Raw genomic sequence first — 22531 nt, forward strand, 5'->3', positions numbered from 1 at the left:
TTTTTTAAATGGTGGTGGGAAATTAAAACATTTTACCATAGTATATAGTGCTGTTATTGCTTGTTTATTTTACATTAAATAGGTGTGATTCATACTGTTTTCAGTCTTACTTTGAAAAGTATTAGTTAAGATTAGGCATATCTTTACAGCATACTCCAAATATGCAATTTGAGTAATTTTTTAACAGATGTGAAACTGATGTTTGAAGTACATATTTAATATAAAATCTTACCAGATTATTTTGTTTCTCCTTAACGGAACATTATTTCTGATCAAAGGCTTTCAAGATGTGCCTTGTGGGATGTTTGTTTTTTTGTACCCTGACAGGCACTTAAGATTTTGTATGCATACTGACTGGTATTAGACAAATAAGAGCAAAATTACTAGATTTAAAAAAAGCCCCACTGGTTAGGGATCATTATTAAAAAACACAGCTAAACCCATGTCCTCATGATTGTCAGGATAATATCCTGAGAATGGCAAGTTTACTTGCTGTGTGAGTATGGAAGAGTAATGAGGAACCATGATTCAGGTTCTAGGAACAGCAGGGAAATGCAGAATTTTCTAAACGAAAGTCATTGGCTTATTTTGTTTGAATTGTACCAAAAGAAAAAATCAAGCAAGAGAGTTGTCTCAAATACTTTGTGCTGAGGCTGTTGTGTTGTCTGCTGGAGTGATTGCTTGGGTGCCCAGGCTCATTTCTCACAAGCAGTGAAAGAATGAAGTGCAATGTGCAGAAATCTTACACTCATGGAGGGCTGTGGGCAGGGGTGTAATTGCACAGTGGTGGTGTTGGGTGCACATTTAGTGTCAGGGAGTGAGCTGGGAGTGTCCTGCAGAGCTCTGGGTGCATTTCAACCTTCACAGTTAACAGGAGGATACAGCTGGGTGTGACTGCTCTGCACATCAGTGGGTCAACACAGCGCAGGAAACCACTTGTATTTTTCTTGGTCTCCTGCAAATTAAAAAGAAAAGAAGGAAGATGACTTGTTCTTACTGAGTTCAGGTAAATAAAAAGCATAGATAGCAGCAGTATTCATCCACTGTGTGCTTCCAGTAAAGTCCCAGTGTGCTCAGCAGTAACCTCTGAGCCCTGGGGACTTCCCCAGGGGCTGCACAGGAGCTTTAAGTGCAGCTTATGCTCAGTTTGCTTTTGCATGAGTACTGTGAAGTCCATCTTGTTACTTTCAAAATCAGTTTGGGAGTGTTCCTCTAAATTTTAATAAGTCTTGCAGCAGGTTCCTAAAATCGTAAGAAGTATACTTAGGAGCATTAAATGAGATGAAAAAATAAGGAAATTAAATTTAATCTGCTGCATAATTCAGTCTTCTGAGGGTGGCTGTCACTTTTTTGTCCCTTGCTGGTGTTCTTTATTTTAAAGTATTCTCCCCTGTGCCTCCCTCCAATCCTGCATCCCAAATCATAGGAAATTGCATCCTGCTCATCTTGAAGGCAGCAGCAAAAAGTGTTGGCTCAGATTCTGGTGGAATCATGAAATTTTTGTGTTGCATATTCAGCATCTAAATATGCTGAATATCAAAATACTGAAGGATGATAAATGTTCTTTTTTTTCTTGCATCCTTTTCTCTGATCCTTGTACCTGAGTTGTATTTTAAACTTCTAATTGACTGCTCTTAGCGTTTTGCTGTACCTTGTATCTCAATATCTTGAACTCGAGTTCATGGTGCACAAAACAATGAGCCTGCCAAAACAGTCCAAGATGTAAAAATGCATGATAGGTCAAAAACCTTAAAATATGATTTTTAAGTATGGGGTTTCTAGGAATTTTAATAGTACATATTGGCAAATGTAATTTATAACAGCTTCTGTATTCATGTTATGAGGAAGATATTTTTTGTTTGTTTTGACAATTCATTCTTTCCTTGAATTAATATTACCATTTATTTTTGAAAATAATGCAAATTTTTGTGAGGGTTTATGGTAAATAAGTGACAGCTCTCACTGAATTTACACCTAGGTAAGAATATAAAATAAAGGTAAATGCCAAAGGGGTTAGTCTCATTATACATGTGCAAGACTATAAATTAGTTGAATGTCCAACCTGTCATTTTCAGGTCTTGTTTTTGTAAATATTGATGAGATTTTTCAGTAGTTTGCATTTTGTTAAAAAAGTAAATCACTTTGATGTTTTACAATGTATAAAGGAAGTTTTTTACCACAAATTCTTTGAAAAGGATATTGTCAAGAGATTTTTCTTCCTTATTTAATCTTTGCACTTGTAAGAATCGCCAGTGACAGGAAAACTCTTGCCAGGCTGCTCTCCTCCATTTCATGTTCCTGTTGGTTTGTGATTATAGGGTTATTGATAAGTGTTGTGCTTTTTGGCATTGATGTATTTTTCAGAAAAAAGAATTGAAGCATTTGTTTTGAAAAAAGAAAAACACATTTAAAGAATTACATGGACTTTGCAAACAGATTTAAAGAAATGAAAGGTAGGTCAAGTTTTGGGCCTACAAATCTGACAGTGTCCTTTACTTTTAACATGTGTGCCTTGTCTGAGACACTCCTCAGCCTAAATGATGTTAAGTTAATCAGCAGTAGAAAAATGTGAAAATTGTGTTGTTATTAATCTTGATAGCTGTTCATTTTAGTACATTTTCTGATGTCAGTAAACCATGGCAGCTTACTTTGAGATCTCTGGTATTTGGGCAGAGTGATTGCTTCAATTACTGTCAGTTTGTACCATAAAAGGTTGTTTTTAAGAAAGGTTTGAAACCTATTTTAACAGCCTGGATTATATCAGGGGGAGCTTTCTTTCCCTGCAGTCCTGAGTAAGCCTGGCATTGGCTTCTTCCCCCTTGGAGAGAAGCACAAACAGTGCCCCTTTGCTTGAGGAGCAGGAAATGAAGGTTAGATTTGGGAGGGAAGAGGACCCTACCCTGCTTAGGTATCTTCTTCCCAGTTCAAAAAAATACATCTTGTGCTAAGGTTGGTCTGATCACTTTTAAGTCCCCTTGCTCTCAAAGGTGTGAAGGTAAAATTGTTCACAGCTCTTCCACTCCTGTTTCCTGCAAAGCTGCATGGTGAGCTCATTAATCCCCTTGTTTCTGGGACCCACAGTCAGTTGTGCACATGGCTGGCCTCCTCTCAGGTTCTGCAGCTGAAAACTGGTTTTTCAATTCCCAAGTTTATTTCCATAAGAGCTGGACTAGAATAAGGTTTTGATAGGTTTTTTTTTCCAGGAGAGCTAGTCCAGACTGCAGCTGTGCAAAGGCACTGAGCTGTGAGCCACATGGTGAATAGCTGCTGCCTGAGGACAGCTGCTCTGTCTGTCTCTGCACCTTATACCTGCTATTAATTTAGAAAAAACCCAGCAGCCACTGGCACAGTAGCTCTTACTGGGATAAGAGTTTCCCCACCAGATTATTTCCACATGGGGGCAGGGCAGAAACCCCAGACTAACAGCTGGATTAGAACTGTTGGGAAAGTGTTAGGCTTTTTCCTTAATACATTTAGATAACCTTAAGGGCCTGACTTACACCCAGCAAAACCATCAAGTTCAGAGTTAAGGCTTCTCACTCCATCTCTGGTACCCACTGGAGTGCTTTGCCCTCCAGCAGGGGGATTTTGGAGATCACACACTATCCCTGGATCCCTGCTCACCCAGGCAAAGCCTTGGCCATGTGAGTGGTGCCCACCGTTCCAGGTAGGTGTATTTACAATACACCTGCTGTCCTGAGCAAGGTGCAGTGTGTGTCTTAACACTCCACTGGTTTCCCTGGAATGTTAATGGCCAGTGGCAGCACAGCAGGTGTGGTGGAAAGCCAACAGCCATAGGGGGAAGGGTACAGATGCAGTGAGAAGCTTTAATTTTGAGTTTCCTGCCTTCTGTGAGCACGAGTCAGACCCTTAACGTTGTTTTAATGTATTGTTTGTGTTTAATTTTTAGTAAAAATTTGAACAACCATCCAGGCTACAGAGGTTGCAGTGGATAAGAAGTATAAAAGCTTTGGTTCAAGATTACAGGAGGCTGCAAGAAAAATTAAAGACATGGAAATGAGGATGGAATGACAGGCTGCTATTTTGCCTCAGAATACTGAAGATTATAAAGCATTGAGAAATCGAATTCATGATCCTGGAAATCAAGCTCAGATTAAGAAATGTCAGGTTGGTAGGGGTTCCTGAAAGTCTTGAGTTAGGATAAACTAAGATTGTTTTCCCATAACAAAGGTTATAGGATGTGGGGGTGGATGGTATAATTTTTATTATTTGTGTAATGTGAAGTGCTGTACCGTAATACTTTTAAATAAGCCAGCTAAGTGAAATTATTTTTTTAAATCAGTTTCACATTTGTCGTGTTGAATATCATTTCTGACCACTTTGCAGTTACTTCTCTGTGGCACAGAGTTGCATTATTCACTGTAAATATAGGCATGCAAAACACCGTTTTTAAATCCACATTGCTTGCTGCTGCCTCTCTGAGGGTCTCCTGCAAAGCCAAAGGCACAGTGCAGTGTGACATTCCCAGATAAAAACCAGGCAGAATGTACCTAAATGCTGGAAGAGAAAGCTTTTTGTTCAAAAGGTTCTGATTCATAGTGAAGCCATGTCTTCCCAAATGGGAACTTGAACTAGGGACTGCCACTGGGATGAAGTTCCTGTAAGTTAATTTGAGTGGGGAGTTACTGCCTGCCATTCAGGGGCAGGATATTTAGGCAGAAAGATTGTGCAACAGGAAGTCTGTGCTGAAGTTTAGAAAGGCTTTTAGCAAGCAAAGGTTTGTAGGGTTTTTGTGGTCAAGGTTACTCGATGTGTTTGAGTTCTGGGGATTCTTAACAAAGCCTTAAAATCTCTCAGGGAGGGTTTCTCCTTCTGGGGTTTTTCTGACTGTTCCTGTGCTTTGGGGCTTGCCCTGGCATTCCCCTTAGCACCAAGGTTGCACAAGTAACGTGGTTAAAATCTTAGATACACTGGTGTGAGGGGAAAACCAGACCATACCTTCATGTGTTTTAGAGAAATCATTATCTGCAAAGGCTCTGTTTAGTGCTGTAACATTTCATGATTCTTGAGCTAGCCCTGGTCAGAAAAGTGTTTCTTTGAAGTGAGAGTTTTTAATCTCATCTATTTTCAGTTTGGACTATGTGCTCTGACAGAGGTGCTTTAGTTGGAGCTCTGAGGGAATCACCTGTGCCATATTTTTCCTCATTCATCTGCAACAAATTTAGTATCAAAGTTTTGTTTTTTAAATATTATTTTAGCTAGCATTCAGACTTGTTATTGAAGTTCTGGCTTTGCTGTACTGACAAGACCATGACATTTCAGTTGTTGAGTGAGCACAGTCACTAAGCAAAATGAAGAGGTCTTGCAATGTCATTGTTGCATTTGTTTCTAGACATAATTGCATTTTATTAATGCTGTTATATATACTGTTTTTAAAAAAATGTGAGTAAGTCTATAACATGCTTTATCCTAGGATGTTAAGTAAATTGAATGTGTAGTTTTTATAATTAAATCCCCATTAAAGGATAGAATTGCTCCATTAATAACTTATGTATTTTTATGTTGTATGTTCTTGTGTTTGTGTCAGTACCACATTCCTGGTATGTAGTTTATTTACTAAAAATGTCAGTATGAGGGTTAGGTGGCCATCTTTTTGCTTCAAACAAGTATCAATAATAAGCCATCAAGCTGCACAGTTTTAAAAAAATATGTCTTAATATCTCCCATTTGGTTTTGGTTGCTGATTATTAGTGAAATAATGTGTACCAGGAGCATTTCTAAGCTTGTCTATCATAGTACAGGTTAGGAGTGGGTGTTTTTGCAACAGTGTAATTTCCATGACAAACTTTGCTGGTGGGTGTTTTTCCCCATCTGAAAAATGTGAGAGTACTGCAGAGTCAGTCAGTCCATGGTATCATCAGGTGTGGGGAGGTGCTGGAAATAGAACAGAAAAGAACCAAATGTAGTGACTGCTTTTCTCATGTCTCCAGGTATAAAAACTGTTTGAATAGGTGAAGGATTGAAATGCCAGATTGTAGTGGTACTGGGCTGTCCTGAGGTGGTTAGGAGAGGACATGGAATTGCTGGGTTCAGGCAAGGCCACTGAGAGGGACTGTGAGGGCTGCAGTCCCTGGAGGTGTCCTTCAGCCCCAGACCTCAGGCTGGTCCCTGGGGAAGTCATAGGCTGTTTTTGTTGAGTTGTGAAAATCTCTCTTCCCAGCAGCTGGTCTTCTTCATCAGATACCTTGTACAGCTGGGGTTCTACTGATTTTCCATCCACTTTAAAGGCAGACACCAGTGTTTCAGGACTTGCTTTCTGCCAGAGGCTGGGACATAAGATGCAAGGATTGCTTGTAGAAGTTAACTGGGGCATCTCAGTCATTTGCATTGCTGTTGGACCAACTTGGATTAACAAGAAAATAAGCAATGTTTTAAAATTGACACAGCAACAAAAATATGTGTTGAAATTTGTATATAAGAAGTATCTAGCCTGATTCACTTTGCAGTGCTTAAAACTTCTTATTTTAAAAGAGTAGAAAAATGTACTTTATTCTTCGTTTTGTTTTTCATGATCTTTTCAGGAAGTCTCTTTTCCCACCCATGCTTAACTACTTTCTGTAAATGCAATGGTTTAATATGATTCCCTTGAGTACTTTTGTGTATTTATAGCATCTGTATTGTTAAAGAGATGCTCTCTAAATATCTTACTGATTATTTTTCATTTCCAGACTCTGTAAGGAGGATGTAAATTAAGTCTTCAGTTTGGACTGATTTTCCTTCTCCCAGATACTTGACATAAATTTCTTTGTCACTCCACAGTGTTCAGAGAGTGACATTGATTTAGGGAGGGACATTTTTTTCCTGTTTTGTAAGAGTTTTCAGTGGTGGATTAAGTATGATGTGTTTGACTAAGCTATATAGAACTGTTTGGTAAAACTTTTTAAGTCTAAGCAGACCTACATAGATCAGCAATTTGTCTGTAAACTTGGACACTGGATCCTCAGTAAATGGAAAATTTTGCTGTTGTAGGCTTTTTAAGGTTAAATTTTAGTCTCAGCAGAATCATCATTATATATGTAAATTGAATAGTCAAATCCTCACTGAGTTGCTTATTATATTCCTTAAGCTCCACTCTTCTTGCAAGCCTGGGCAAGATAGTTCTCACTCTTTCTAGAGCTCACAGAGGTGTGGAATCCAGTCAAAACCTAAAGGTTGAACAAGGTTGCACAGACACTGATTAGTGCAGTGAGATGTGTCTTTAAAAAACAAGTATACTCTTCCCTCAGTGGTTTTATCCATCTTTCAAAGTTCAGCCTTCTGAACCTCCATGGAATTTCTTTGTAAGATCTTCTGTGCTTGATTGACAGCTGAGTCTAAACTTGTTCCTGTTTTATTAGCTTCAGTCTTTGGAATCTTTTTCTGCCATCAGAATAAACCAGACTAGCTATAACCTATTTTTAATGCCATTTGCATGGCCTGAATAACAAAACTTCTGTGTTTCTTTGCAGGCATTCGACCTCCGATCATGAATGGGCCCATGCACCCGCGCCCTTTGGTAGCGTTGCTGGATGGCAGGGACTGTACAGTAGAAATGCCTATTCTGAAGGATGTAGCCACAGTGGCATTTTGTGATGCTCAGTCTACACAAGAAATTCATGAAAAGGTAAAGTTTAAGAGGGACAGCTGAGGTGTTTTAGGAAATGCAGGTATTTTAGTGATTTGGAACAGCGTTGTGTCAGCTGTGACGTGTTACTACCATGTTTGTGGTGAGCTGTGCTTTAGTGTGTCCTTGGCTGGATGTTGTCCCTCTGCTTCCCTACTGAATTAGACTCATGGAGAGTTCCTTCTGGGCAAAATACTACTGCAGGATATCTTGAAATGCTCCTTGGAAACATTTCTGTTGCTCAGCCTTTGCCTGCAACTTCAGATATCCAGTATTGGATTGTCTGTGTGGGTAACATTGTGATTTCTTGGTTTAGCCAAGCAATTGTGCAGGTTGGGTTAGGCAGCCTTGTGAACTGAGAAATGTCACTGGAAAAGAGTTTCAAAACAAATGCTAACCCAAAATTTGCATGGAAAATGAGGTGAATGTCAGTCTAACTTGAGAACACATGCAAGGAATTGAAAACTTCTCAGTCTTCATTCATAATAGATCTGCAGAGACAATGTCTGTTGAGATTTTTAATATGATAAAACTTAATTTATAAGGTTCAAAGAAAATATATGTTTTTTTAAATTTAGAGGAAATGAAATTTCTTTATTTTATTAGAATAATAAATTCTTTTTATTTTATTATATATCAAGAATTAAAATGTGATAGAATGTCTTTATTCTGTGTATTTCTTTTTAATCTTGTTGAGAAGTTGCCTTTGTTTTACTGTTTTCCTGTCTCACATCACTGTTAGGAGTTAATACATGGATTCCATTTACAAGGACTAAATGACACATGAAGAATAATATAAATACTGTTCTACTTCTATTAGTAGATTAGCAGTCTGCTCTTGGGGTGAACACTGTACCATTGGCTGCTCCACCACCTGTATAGTTTTATGATTTGCTTACTAAAATCAACATAATTTACTTCTGGTGCATCAAGACTGGGGAATTCCTGTGTACCATGAATGCCTTGCAAAAAAAAGAAAAGGGTATTTTCTGTTAGCAGTGGTGTGTTATAAATGAGCTTTTCAGATCTTGAGGTTGAGTGTGTCTCTCAAATTGCAGGTTTGGAAGAGTATTTGAATAACTGATGAGTGACATAGGTAATCTGTTGCTGATCTTCACAAAACTGCTGTATTGAGGGGATTATAGTAAAGCTTGCATCTTCTGCTTTTTATTATACAAAAATAATTAACTTTCAGTGATCTCAGTAATACATCTGGAAAATATATTTTTACTACCTATCAATACAGTGGAATAATAAAGATTTTCACTTGCCTAAAGAATGAGACAGTCCTAAGACATTTGGGCCTGCAAGGTAATACATTTCTACAACAAAATTCACCAGCCTGAATTCATTATCATACTGCTATATTCCTTTAACACAGGCTGAAAGAGCAGTTTTATGGAATGTTAAGCACTGTTCACTTCTGTGTGAAAAGTGTTCACTGTTCACCTGCAGTGGAAAATGACTACTTTTCACCTATCTTTAGAGGAATATTTGTATTTTAGTACTGTTTGCATAATACATTATTTGGGAATGGTGCTTTGCTAAATACAAAGTTGTTTTCACAAAAGGTTTTAAAATTAAGAGTTGCATATTTAAAGCAGGATCAAAGCTGTTCATGTATTTCTGAATGCACATTTGTGGCCATACTAAATGATGTTGCACTGTTAGTAGAAATGCAGATTTTGATAATAGATAGTGAGAAAAGCTGCTGAATCCATAGGCTAGCAGATACAGAAACATTTAATGTGAAGTTGCAGAGAGCAAGCCAGAGGCTGGGAAGTTTAGGATGGCCTTAGAAGGTTCGTTGACATTTTTGATGCTCTTCGGTGGGTGACTGTAATGGGGCAGGGGGAAAGACATGAACCAAGAATCAGATGGGGAGGAAAGGATCTCTAGGAAAGTAGGAACATATATTAACTCAGCTTGCACAGTTGTGGAGCCTTGATCACAGGGGTGTGAGGAATTTGAGAAATTAACATTTTGGAACCTGCAGACAGAATTTCTGCTGGTCATGAGAGTTTCAGGGACAAGACCTGCTTTAAAATACTGTGTTTTCAGTTTTTCAGGGAAATAGAGTAGAAAGAAGAATTTATAGCTTGTGAGACAAGTACAAGCTAGGTAGTTTTTCATAGAGGAGCTGAGAGATTTCAACACAAAAAGAAAGGTGGGAAAGAAGCAAGGACTTGAATGACGTTTCTGTGCAGGGTCAGGAGCAGGATTTTAGCAAATACCTTTCTGTGTGTGCTCATTCAAGAAAGTTTTCTCCAGCTGGGTAACTGAGTTGCAGTTCTGTAGCAACTCCCTTCTGCCAAAAGTTCATTTGCCAATCACTTCTTATGACTGAGGTGATTAAACTGTGGAAAATAAGTAACAAGTTGTAAAGTTGCAAACAAGTAATAACGTGTAGTAGAACTGTGCTTCATCTCAGGTAAAGGCATTTGTTCCCCATTCCAGTGCTTTGGAAAGCAGCTTGGATGGTGAAGATATATTTCCCTCCTTCTGAAAAATCGGGCTGCCAGTGCTTAAATGAATACTGACATTTACTGAGTGACCCAATATTTTGAATTAACTTTGTAGTTAGGGTCATTTATTATGCTTCTTCAAAAATTTACTCGTGTAAGATTTGACTGGTTTTTTGGTTTGTCTCCTTCCTTGTTTTCCATTTTCCCTTTATAAAAACAGTTTATTTTTGAGCCAGTCTGCAAGGCTGCAATAGATGTTTTTGTCCCTTAACCCCTAAGTTCTGTTTTATTGTAGATGTTGCATGTGGCTGTGTGAAGTTGAGTATTACATTTGTCAAACTCTTATCATGGCAAAACTGTGAGTTTGGGTCATTGCATCCTATCAGAAAACTTTTGTCATTTAGGGTAAAAATATTTTAAGATTTCAGTGTTCAAGTTTCTTATTGGAGATTGCATTACTGTCTGTAAAAGTTACTCACTGCAATTAAATTGGCTTTTATTTTACAATTAATGATGTGTAAATAAGTTCTCTCAGTAACTATCTAAGACTGCTTCCAAGTCTATACAGTGTTTTGGTTTGTTCTGCCAAACATACAGTTGTTCATCCAAAAAAATTATTTAAAACACTTAGCTTGCTTCCATCCTCATTCCAGGTCAACTTTCTTTTTCACTATCTCATGCTCCAGTGTCTGTTTGCCTCTTTTCCCCAATCCCTCTTCATTTCAGTGCCATTCACAGTTTGCTGCTTTTCCTGGCTCCTTGGCAGCCTACCCAGCACTCTGATTCCTGCAATATTGCTGCTCTTTTCCACTTCTGTACCTTTAAAGGCATAACAGACTCAAACACGCCCTGGAGGTCTTTGTGATGCCCAAGATTTTTTTGAGTTCATGTCTTTGCTTTTTGGGCTTCCTGACCTTGGAAGTGCTGTGTAGATTGAGAGGGATAAATGTAAACAATATGCAAAAGCTGGTGATAGGCATCTCAACCAAAGAGAGAGAAAATAGTGATTCTTGCAAAGCCAGATGAAAAGACAGGAAGCACAACTGATTAGGAATGGCCTTTAAAACAAAATGTACTGGCTGGAAAGAAGTCAAGAGTTTATTTGAGGCTGAGTATGTTTTTTCATTCTCTTTATTCTGTAATTATGTACTTTCCTACATCTTGTTGCAAATCAGGTAGATGAAAAAAGTCTGTGGTTGACTGGGTTTACAGCTTCAAGCATTTACCCAGTTGACCAGAACATTGATGAAAGCAGTGAGTAGTACTTGGATGGAGGTGGGAACAGAGTCTGTTGGGTAAACCTGTGCCCCAGCCTTAGTAGAGATTGGGGTAGAATGTGTCAGATCCTTTGACTCCTGTTTTCCGAGGCCAACATGAAATAACTTTCAAAAGGATACTACGTTTCCATATTTGTAGTTTTAAGTTAAAATTTAAATCTGAACTTCCTGTTTAACAGAACTTGCAATTTTTCAGTCACACTTTTACATAGGAATTAAATATAGAAACAATTCTAGTGATGGCAGTTTTATCAAAGGCCATTTCAAAGAGGAGGTGAAAAGCGACAAATATTTTGAAACTGCTACAAACAATTTCAGGATGGTGCTGTTGTTCAGCTCTTTGATTTGTCCCTGTTACAGCAATGGTTAAGTGAGATAATTTTTCAAGCTTCCAATTCTTTGTTTAGCAGTAAAGCTTGTGTTTACACCATCAGTGCTGTTTATATTCATGATGCAGATGAAGCATTTTAGTTTTCCATCAGATTTAAATTCTCAAAGAACACAGATTGAAAGGAAGCAGCCTTGTTCTAAACAATAAGGTCTGTTTGGGAGTAAGTTGTCACCTCGGAGCTGATCCAAAACCTTGTAAATGTCCTGAAACCAAATGAGCTTTGGATCAGACTCCTTAAAAGACTTGGGGAAAAAGTGAGATGAGTTGTCACCAGTGACTTCCATAACTCCATAATATCCTTTGGTGTAGAGGTTCAATCCATTCTAGTTTCTGATAGACTTGACCTGAATTCAGCCTTATGAATAGACACAATCCATCCCTATTAATAGACAAACTAACACATAGAACTCCTGTTAAAGACTTCTCCTTGAAGCCTTTTTATTCAGTAAAAATGTTTTCAGATTCTGTATTTTTAAATTGACTTCTGTAATTAGAGCTGCATGTAATGGTCAGTAAATCCTGGCTTGGAAGACTGGCTTCAATATGGTATTTAAAAGGAAGTTATGTGTAGACTATACAGGTTATTTATGCAGTTGTGTGTATGTATTTGTATATATATATATTTTAATGTCAATTTTTAGGAATACACTATCATATATATATGTCACATGTGTATATATATGTAGTTTATATAGTGTATGGATATATAGGCTTTTAGAGAATGTTTTCAGGAGCCTGCAAGTAAGTTTTGTTTATGTTTGTGTAAATATTTATACTTGTATTTATGGACAGTATAAACTCAAGTATTAATGTTTAGGGTCCTCACAAGAGAGTATCCTGGCTGAGTAAAGTTTATATGAGATAAGTGGGTTACTGACAGCACCATGGATCATAGGAACCTAACAGGGAGCTGAGAGCTTGTAAAGAGAAGCAAGAACTTGTAAAAAGCAGCACAACATAACAGAGCTTTGGAGAGCCACTAAATATCACTTGAGCACACTGGCTTTTCCTTTTAGCTTTAATGGTGGTGGTTTCACATGGATCCTTTGCAGTGTTGTAGGGAAGATTTGAGAGCAGCTCTGAGTCTCTGCAGCCTTCCCCATGTGACAGACTATTGGTTACAAATTCAACATGCAGCTGCTTTTTGCAAGTTAAATAAGGCGAGGCCCACTCCGTTTTGGTAAAGTACATTTGTTCCACCCAAATGTGCAAAATATTTCAAGTCTGTTGGTGACACTGGAACGTAATTTTTTTAGAGATGACACATGAAATTTCAAGTCCAAGAAATGCAACACTTTGTAGTTTCTAGAACTGGATTAAATACAGCACTTTCTAGTGATGATTTTTGTTTTTAAGATGGAGAGTTTGTTTTATTCATCTTGTAATTTATAAATTTTTTTTGTCTCTGCATTTAAGTAGTTTTGCATTTCATGTACTGTTCTGTTTATATGCTCTGGATTTGATCCATGAGTGTCTGGGATCAGCATCTCATAGTCAAATCTAGAAGTGTTTTGAGATGCTCCAAGAAGAGAAGGCCTTGCTGTTTAGTTCTTAGCCTGTTATGATTCATGTTTTTGTAAAAGTAAGCAAGATGTTCAGAGTTCTTCCCCAGATAATTAGATACGGGTGTCACAGTGGTGACTCTGTGATGTTTGGCATGATGGCTGAAATAGTGTGGTACTGAAAGAAGGAGGAAAAAATGTAGATGGGAAAACATTTAGAAGGATTTCAACCTTGAATAATCAGTACTCAGGATTTATTAAATTCTTGGAAATAGAAATGTCTCCCACTACTGTGTCATCTGTTCCCCAAGAGCCTTGGTGACCTGGCATGTTGTGAAAGCAGAGTAGTCATTTTGAGCTTGAAGAACAGCAGAAAGACCTGTCCAAGCTGCTGTGCTGGGAAAAGCTGTCAGCTCATGGAATAGGGAATGACAAAGGCTTTCAACACTTAGCTCTAGCTTCAGCTGGAAGGAAGTCTGAAGGCAGAGGAATCAGGCAGGTGAGCTCCATAATAATTTGGTAACAGAAGGAACCCAACTCATGTCTCCTGTTTCAGCTTTTGCCTCAGATCCTCTCTTCCCAGAGGGCACAGTTGCAGTGTGATGGAAGCAGGAGTGGCTGTTGGAGGAGCACAGCAGACTCTGCTCATTTTCTCTCAGGTTTTTCCATTGCCTTTCGTTGCAAGAAATCATCAAAGAGCATGGTCTGACTGCCACATACTCAGGCTGGTCTGGGATTTCTGTCTTGCCTGCTATCTCACTCACAAGTTTGATCTCCTTGTAATAAAATTGTTCTTGAATTTGTTAAAAATTAGGTTCATTATGGAAAATGATGGAGAAAAATCACATATTCTCTCTGATTTTCTCAATGCATCCATCTCTTTTGTTAAATCATCAGTGAATTACTTCTATGCTCAGTTTTTTTTTTTTTTTCTAAAGATCGTTTCATTTTCTGGAATTGTTGATATTTGTGCTGGATGTCAGTTTCATGTATTCTATTTTACTCATTGAAAGACTTGTCAGACTTCCTTGTGTGCATTTAGTATATGTAATGACTGAGAATATAATTTATGCAAATAATTCCAAAATACAGAAACTTTCACTGGTTTTTTGTTTTAATCTAAGTGCCATTATTTATATTCACCAAGGCTGAATGTTTCTAACTTCAGATTTTCTGCTATTATTTTCTGCCTTTTTGGCATATTCTATCACATGTCCGGTAGCAAAAAGCAATAACATAATTAAATTAATGTGATAAAACACACTTGCAGGGTATTACATTTTTAGCAGTGTATTTCCTTGCTAACTAGCCCATAATCCTAGGAGAGGCTCAGTCACTAAAAAGAAATTCTCAGAGATTTGTCACTTGCATTTGCTTGTTCCATATCCCATGTGATGGGTAAATAACTGCCTGTGGAAATGGCTAGTGTCAGCATTAAGCTATAGCTAGGAAATATTTTCCCTTTTATTGAACACATTCCCAAGCTTTCCAGTACTTTTCTGTCTCCTCCTAGTGCCAAACCATAACCTAGATGGGCCCAAAAAGTGTGTTATAATGGGTCCACACACCAGTGCTCTTAGAGTCCCAATGCCAGTCTAGACTGGCTGAGTTAATAAAATATGCATGGTTATGAAATTAAAATCTGCTTCCCAAAGTGACTCACTCTGATACTGAAACACAAATGTCTGAGCCAGTTCAGCTGTGCTTTAACCCCTGCTGAATGCAGTCCTTAAAGCAGTGGCAGATCTGTACCCCCAAAATACACCCACCATGGGCCTTTTCCAGTCTGGGAGAGAGGCTCTGGCTGTCACAGAGCCTTAGGGGTGTGTCCTTGCAACTTCTAAGCTCCAATTTCTGCTTATCTGACAGCTGCACAGATGATGTTTTCTCCTGCAGCACAGGCATCCAGAACAGCCCTTGGGAGGGGCAGGGGAAAATAAATGATACAGCACAGAACAGGGGACATGGCTTGTTGGAGATAGCCAGGATATCATAACTTGACCTTGAGGCTTGAAGCAACAAGTGCTGCAGCTGAATTTGAAGAAATTTCCACATCACTGAGGCTGGGAGATCCTTGAACAATTTTATTTCAGCCTCTAGTGGGAGCAGATATAACCTGAGGGCATTTTAGGTGGGCTTTCCTTTCCTAACAGGGACTGCTTCTTGTGTAGGATACCTCAGGCTTGGTCCATGCCAGCTGTAATGTCAGTGGAGAATCAAACCCAAAAACTGTGTTGGGTTTTTATTAGCCCTGTGTAACAGCTCAAGGTAACACTACTGGTGAGTGCAGGCTTTCTGATTGGGAACTGCTGGATGTAATCTCCAAAGGACTTGTTTGCACCATTAAAATCAAGGAGTTTTGTGTGTGTGTAATCATTTTATAAGATCTGAGCCTACAGCTGGTCTTTGAATTATGTTGTAGCTGCATTCTTGAAGGATGTGTAATTGGTAATTTTTTTTTGCAGTTCTTACTAGTAAATGCAAATTCTGCTCAAAGGAATTTGGTCTTTATCTGAGTTAGAACTGAAGTTCTCAGTCCAGAAACAATGTTGAAATAGCATAAATAATTTTGTGAAGTATTCAGTAATAAGTGCTTTTCTTTCATTTTTCATGGAGTTGGATTTTATTTTCTTTTATATTTTTCTTTATGTATTTTTAAACACTGTTGTAGATCCTAGGTTCCAGCAATTGTAATCCTCTGTGTGCAAGACTCTCCTTTGCTGCAATGGGTTTTTAAAAATTATGTATGTTGATTATTTTGATTGCCCTTGCATTACACTAGGAAATGCTCATATGAGCAGAAAGAATTCAGATGACAGAATCTGTGCATGTACCAGACTCAAAAGTCTGAACAAGAAATTTAGAGCCTCTGCAAAACTTTTATGTGAAGACTGTCATAGGAATCTCTTGAAGTCATTACAGCTGGCTTAGCTGCTAAAATGATTTGTGCATGTTTTGTGTCTTGTAGAACCATTAGGATATTAGCTAGAGCATCGAAGGTGCAAGCACAGGGAAGTGTGTTGAAGAAGTAAAATTGTTGCAATTTGCAGATAAAGAGGAAAATACTCTCTGCTGTCTGAAAAATAAATTGATATCAGCTGTGTGGGGTGTAGTGTCACTGTTTGGTAGCAAAATTCAAAACTGCTGGGGCATGTCTGGCTCCATTCTTCACACCCCTTCTCTTCTCCCTCTCCTTACTCCACACCCCTTTGTTTTAAATGCTGTTGTGTAGATTGGATGCACTCTAACATAATTTAATTTGTTAATTTGACTGTCTTCTATTTTTGCTTTTTTGGTGCTCTCACAAGTTTTGGGGTTTTTTCTGCAACATTTTTGCTTTCATGCAATTTCTTATTTCTCACAGGCTTTGGATTTTCCTGGATAATGTCAAGTTTGGCATGTCAGTTAATACCAATTTATGTGACATCCAGTTTTCTGTCAGTGAGAGCTTATTTGCAGTGTCAGTGAGCTGAGGGGCAAACACTTTTGCTTTTGTGTGTGAAGTGACCAATTTCAGTCTCTGTTGTCGAAGGGGTTTGTGTTCACTGAATGTTTTCTGTTCAGGTATCCAGTGGTTTAATAGGGCACTGAATGCCTGGATCACTGTGTGTGGTGAAGAGATACTACTCTGTTACTCCATTCAAACCTGAATATCAGCTGCCTAAGCAAAAATACTCACTGCTTGTGGGCAGTGTTGGCTTCTGTGTGTGCAGATGCAGTCCAGTGGCACTTGTACTGGGGTCAGTATTGCAGAGCATTTCCTGGGGAATGAGGAGAGCTTTCCCTCTTATTAAGAACACAAGTACAGATCACTTAGCTCTTGTGAAGCTGATCCCTTCATGCTAGAATGGAGACTTCAGATGAAAAAAACTCACCAAGAGGCTGGGAGATATTTGGAAAAATAACCTTTTAAAAAAACCCTGAATCTGTGTTTAATGCTTTTCCTGTCTTTTATACTTGAGAATATGTGTAGAGATTAAGCTGAGATTCTGTGAAAGAAAAAAAAAAAACAACTTTTTTTTCTTAATTTTACTTCTAGGTACTAAATGAAGCAGTGGGTGCACTGATGTATCACACTATAACTTTAACTCGAGAAGACCTGGAGAAATTTAAAGCACTTCGAATAATTGTCCGAATTGGCAGTGGTTTTGATAATATTGACATCAAATCTGCTGGAGATTTAGGTATGGCTATTACAGACTTTATTTTGCATTTATATTTGCCTCTGGAAATATGATAGCATCTAAATCTTTGTGTTAATGTTTTCTGTGTATTTTAAACTAGCATCATATGTAAGCTGTATAATTTTCCCATCAGAGTATAAAACTCATTATGGAGATACTAGCATTAGTTAATTAAGTGATAATATTAACAGCTTTGTGGCAGGATGACAATCTGCCTGCTCAATATAAACCCAAGGAGTAAGGCCATAATTTTTCATCTCTTTTCTTTTTTACCCCAGTTGTATATTTTAACTACTACTACTGTAATCTAATTACAAAATATAATTCCATCACTGTGGCATACTACTTCTGTTTGAATAAAAAATGAGATCATTATCAACTGTCTGAGACTTATTTATGATGCATGAGATTTAGTACTAAACCAGTCCATAAAATAGAAATACCAATTTTATAGGAGAATCAGTTGTTGCTTCTTCAGAATAAATTCAGCTACTGGAACTATGAAGAGATGGTGCTTGATGTTTGACTGTAAGAGAAGCAACTATCTATACTTTTCTTACTTTAGGTTAAACTATCTCCTACCTGTAATCTAAAGGTCAGCCTACCACTTGGAGTAAAGATTTTCTTTGTTTCCCTTCCAAGATTGTGGAGACCAAGTGTGTTTCCCACTATGCTCTGGAAAGATCTTGGAAACATTTATTTCAGTGTGGCAGTGCTTAGTCCTAGCAATAGCCCCAGTGGTGTAGTGAGCAGCTGTAGAGTGGTCTCTTTATCAGCTAATGGTAAAAAAATTTCACCTCTTGTGTTGGTGGCAGAGCCTTTAACCACTCCTTGCTGAGTTTTATAAAGGTCAGGTCAGGGCTGAAAGTGTGCAAGGCTGTGTTTTGCCTGCTTTAACTGGTGCCACAGTCAGACACGTGTAGTGAGCCTCAGAAAACCTGTGTGTGTGGAGAGACTGGCCTGGGGTAAAATCCTAGATCAAAAGCCAAAATGTAGGTGCAGATCAAAGGCTCAGACCAGTCAGGAGCCCAGTTTGTGGAGAAAATCCCTGATAAGAGGAAGATCTTTGAAGGTTTCCTGGCTGTCTCTTCTGCAGGTCTCTATGCTGGATTGTAACCCAAGTTACAACCTAATGCAGCCACATAATTCTTCAAGCTAGAATACACAGCAGATTGTGGAAGTTCTTCATATGGAATGCTAAATGGCCACCTTCCTTATTATTCAGTTCCTGTGATTAGACTGAGTTATAAAGTTGAGGGTCCAAACTGTTTGTGTATTTCTTAATTTACAAGATATTATTGTCCACTCTGTCAAAAGCCAGTAAATGGTAGAAAGGTTTACAGTAAAATCTCTGATTTTAATATTAAGTTTGGGTGAAATGGCTGGAATGGAATATTACTGAGACAAAGAGCCTTCCATTTGTTGAACTGGTGTAAGTAATCCAGATCTTAAGGAGGTAATGTGAGAGTGATCTGCTCTTTATAAAAGGCTTTGATTTGCTTTTGAAATGTAGATTTAGACCAGAGTCCAACATATTCCTGAACTTCTGTAGGAACTTGTTGAGTTATTTTTTCGTAGAGCTGGCACATGGGGTTGTTACCAGCTTTTCCTATTAAACATTATTTTATATTAGCACTTTTAATCTTCTTACAAAGCATGAAAATATGTGTTTCTTGGGTAAAACATGTTTTTTCTGCACTTTGTTAATAGTTGACTAGAAAATACATGCAAGTTGTGGGTGTAGCTGGATGCAAGTGAAGTGGGAGCCCAGGTAATGCCTGTTGACTGCTGCAATTTTCAGCATTGAAGCTGTGCACAAAATCACTGCAAGCAGTGGGAAAAGGGAAGGGAGCATTGATCAGTGGATATGAGATGAGAGTGTGCTGTCTTTTCCCATGTGAAATGTCTCTTCATTTCCTTGCCTCTCTCTTGCTGCTTTTTGTGGTTTGCTATGTCTTCGCCTTTCAAAAATGAGCTGCTTTTAGACTTGAAGAAAAATTGGGAAAAATAAACTCCTGCCGTTCAGCAGAGAATTTATCTGACTTTTGTTCCCTCAGTTTCCTAAGGAAACCTATTAGGGAAGAAGGTATATTGCTCCTCTTCCCAAATTCATACTATAATTCTTTAAGCTTCTTTTAAAGCATAATTTTGTTGATGGCAGCTATTAGGAGACACATTTATTTAATTTACGTTGCCATCTAAAACCTGCATTGTTGCTCCATGAAAAAGACTTTTTTTGTATAAACAAATGCAAGTGTTTAATGTGAGGTACTTAGAGGGATGTTATTTTTCAGTCTTTCACCTCTCCCTCCCAGTCAAGCTTTTTTCCCCATTTTAAAAATGGTGAATTTCTTTCTGCCATTGATGTTAGCAGGATGCCAAGATTAATATTCCAGCAAATGATGCTGCTATATCTTCTTGTAAGTCTTAAGGGCAGTGACTCAGCAGACAGGCTTATCTCTACAGCAGAGGAAAGAAAAATAGTTCTGTAAGTTCCTTGTGCAGGTTTTTAATGATGTAGAGAAAGCTATAAAAAAGTAGTGGGCAGCAGAATAAAGGCATTTGAATGTAAAACATAGATAAATATAGCATGAGCTTATTATTTGTCATATTGCTATTGATGCTGGTTTTGGGAGAATGTTTATTCTTCTTCTTTGCTTTCTAAGATACTCTGGTATTAGCTGAGGACTTACTGAATATCTAGTTATGTAAAATCCCAAGCAGTAAAAACAGTTCTTGGGTGTTTTTTAGATACAAAACACTTTTTTTTTTCTTCTCCACCATGAAATTATACTGCGTGCTGTTTGTTGTCTCAGTCAGCAGAGCTGAGACACAAACATTTGTGGGAGCTGGTGATTAGAGAGAGAACATGCAGTACATGGAAAGACTGAAGAGAGACAAGTCAAAAAGGACACAAAGTTTTTCAAGCATTTTTCTAATTGCTGTGTATTGAGTACTGGAAGGTAAAAAGCAGAGTGGGATAACTTGCATGTAATTACAATCACTTGTTGCTCCATCTGTTTTTTGAAGTAAAATAGGCTTATTTTGGGTCTTGAATCAATAATCCACCTTCCACAGTTTTCTGTGGCTGTAACAATTCAGGCTGCTTGACGTTATGCTAGTTTTAGCTGGTGACTTTTCAGCTGTTAGGAGCATGGACTTTGGCATTACTTCTGCATGCCATGCAGAAGCAGATTTTACATTTTCCTATTGATGATTCGATGTGTTCCCTTTAATGTGGGGGACCAGGAAAGGATTGGGATGTTGTTTGTCGTAATTCTAAAAACCCCTGTGCAACATGTAACAGATTGTCCTTTCCTGTATCATGTTTACCTACACATGATGTGGAATTACTAACAGTCATCCTGTGAAGGGTTTATAAATTATTTTATTCTTTTTGTAACTTGCATAGATAGCTTTTGGGAGGGTATTTGTCCAGTGGTGGAAAGCTAACTCACACAATTAAGCCTAAACTGTGATCATTGACCACAGTGTTGAGAGCAAGGCAGGTTTCTCTTGGCTATTCAGAACACCAAGCTCAGTGGAAATGTAAAATGCTTACCATGTTCTAAACTATCAGAATTGCTTCATTGCTTTCCTTCTGTGGTTTCAGTGGTCTGTTTACTATCTGCCTTAGTTGGCAATAAATAAAAGCATGATAATTAGTAATAAAAAATCAGAGAAATAAGTTGGCCCATAGTTGTCAACTATTATGTTGGTATTCTGCCTGCCATTACAGTCAGAAACTCAGTATTTGTGCAAGACATGTTGAAATAGGTGTGACTTTAACCATCCTGCTCCTGCATTGCTGTTAAATGGGAAGAGTAAGCATTGTTTGGCAACTGCATCCTCTCCTTGCTGCCTGCAGGGATCGCCGTGTGTAACGTGCCAGCCGCCTCCGTAGAAGAAACGGCAGATTCCACCATGTGCCACATCCTGAACCTGTACAGGAGAACCACCTGGCTGCACCAGGCCCTGCGCGAGGGCACGAGGGTCCAGAGCGTGGAGCAGATCCGGGAAGTGGCCTCGGGAGCTGCCCGCATCCGAGGGGAGACCTTGGGCATCATTGGGTTGGGTACGTTGGCTTCAGACCTGGTTTCGTGCTCTTTGCTGCCCGTTGCCCAAAAAATAAAGTGAGGATTTGAGCTGTAGAAATGGAACATTTGTTCACTCCATGTCAGACATTCATTCCTGAAGATCATATAACTCAAATGTTCTCCCTTTAGACATAATCATTTTCCTCAGAAAACTTATTTTATCGCTAATGTTCTCTCAATTCTTTGAGTTTCTGTATATCTTTCTGTTGCCATATTGCCTACTTGTAAGAGGAGACACCATCACTTCCCTTTTCCAGGACAAGAATCCTGCTACTTCAGGCCAATTCCATGTGTATGTTTTATCCCCTATATATCTTATCTGCCTTTATATATATATATCCCTTTCATATCTGGTTTTATTTGGACTTTCTTCCTTTTACAGTTTTTTACGTAACTAAAAAGTCTTTGCTTCGGTAACACCCTGCAGAGCAGTTATTGTGTGCATTTGATGGAGCTGGATCTGAAATTGTATCTCTCCTCTAATGAGAGGAAGAATATATGCAAGAAATTTTGAAATGTTTCCAGACCTATTAAAATCACCTACTTACCTCTCTGAGTGACCCTAAATGTTTTTCAGCATCCAACAGATGGACAGGCTTGCTAGAGATGAATTAATTACTGTCTGTTACAGAAGTAGAGAAGAAAAACAAGCAAGTCAGTTTCTATATAAAAATTATTCAGTCATGTGCTTGTCTTACACAGATCTGATAGACTGTGGATGTAATTGCTGTGCTATTCATCCACAGGAATTAGTAATATGATTTTGACAACAAAGCATCATATTTAAATGACTGCTCCAGTTACACATTGCTGTCAAGTAATTCCAGCCTTGAACTCTTACTTTTGGAAGCTGAAAATAGCCAGGTGTTACATAGTGCTCATTTAAATGAGCATGCAGTACACCAGAACCATCTTCACAATCAAAGAATTGCCTTTAAAATATGATTTTCAAGAAGTTAGTCATGAAGCTGCTTTTTCAGATCTGTACTAA

The 22531-nt window shown here is 38.3% G+C and overlaps 1 protein-coding gene across 9 annotated transcripts in view; it reads left to right on the forward strand.

Moving 5' to 3' along the window:
* CTBP1 (C-terminal binding protein 1) overlaps positions 1 to 22531 on the forward strand; it is a 237015-nt gene that overhangs the window by 192307 nt on the left and 22177 nt on the right. For 5 of the 9 annotated variants that reach the window (XM_050973583.1, XM_050973582.1, XM_050973581.1 and 2 more), the window contains 3 exons: positions 7470 to 7624; positions 17299 to 17443; positions 21312 to 21518. In XM_050973583.1, the coding sequence (XP_050829540.1) occupies positions 7470 to 7624; positions 17299 to 17443; positions 21312 to 21518 (507 nt within the window). Of the gene's footprint in view, positions 1 to 2364; positions 2454 to 3910; positions 4129 to 7469; positions 7625 to 15367; positions 15391 to 17298; positions 17444 to 21311; positions 21519 to 22531 lie in introns of those variants that run through there. The other 4 variants (XM_050973585.1, XM_050973584.1, XM_050973586.1 and 1 more) reach the window with 4 other exon arrangements.

This window comes from Serinus canaria, chromosome 4, assembly GCF_022539315.1.
Source record: "Serinus canaria isolate serCan28SL12 chromosome 4, serCan2020, whole genome shotgun sequence".
NCBI lineage: Eukaryota > Metazoa > Chordata > Aves > Passeriformes > Fringillidae > Serinus > Serinus canaria.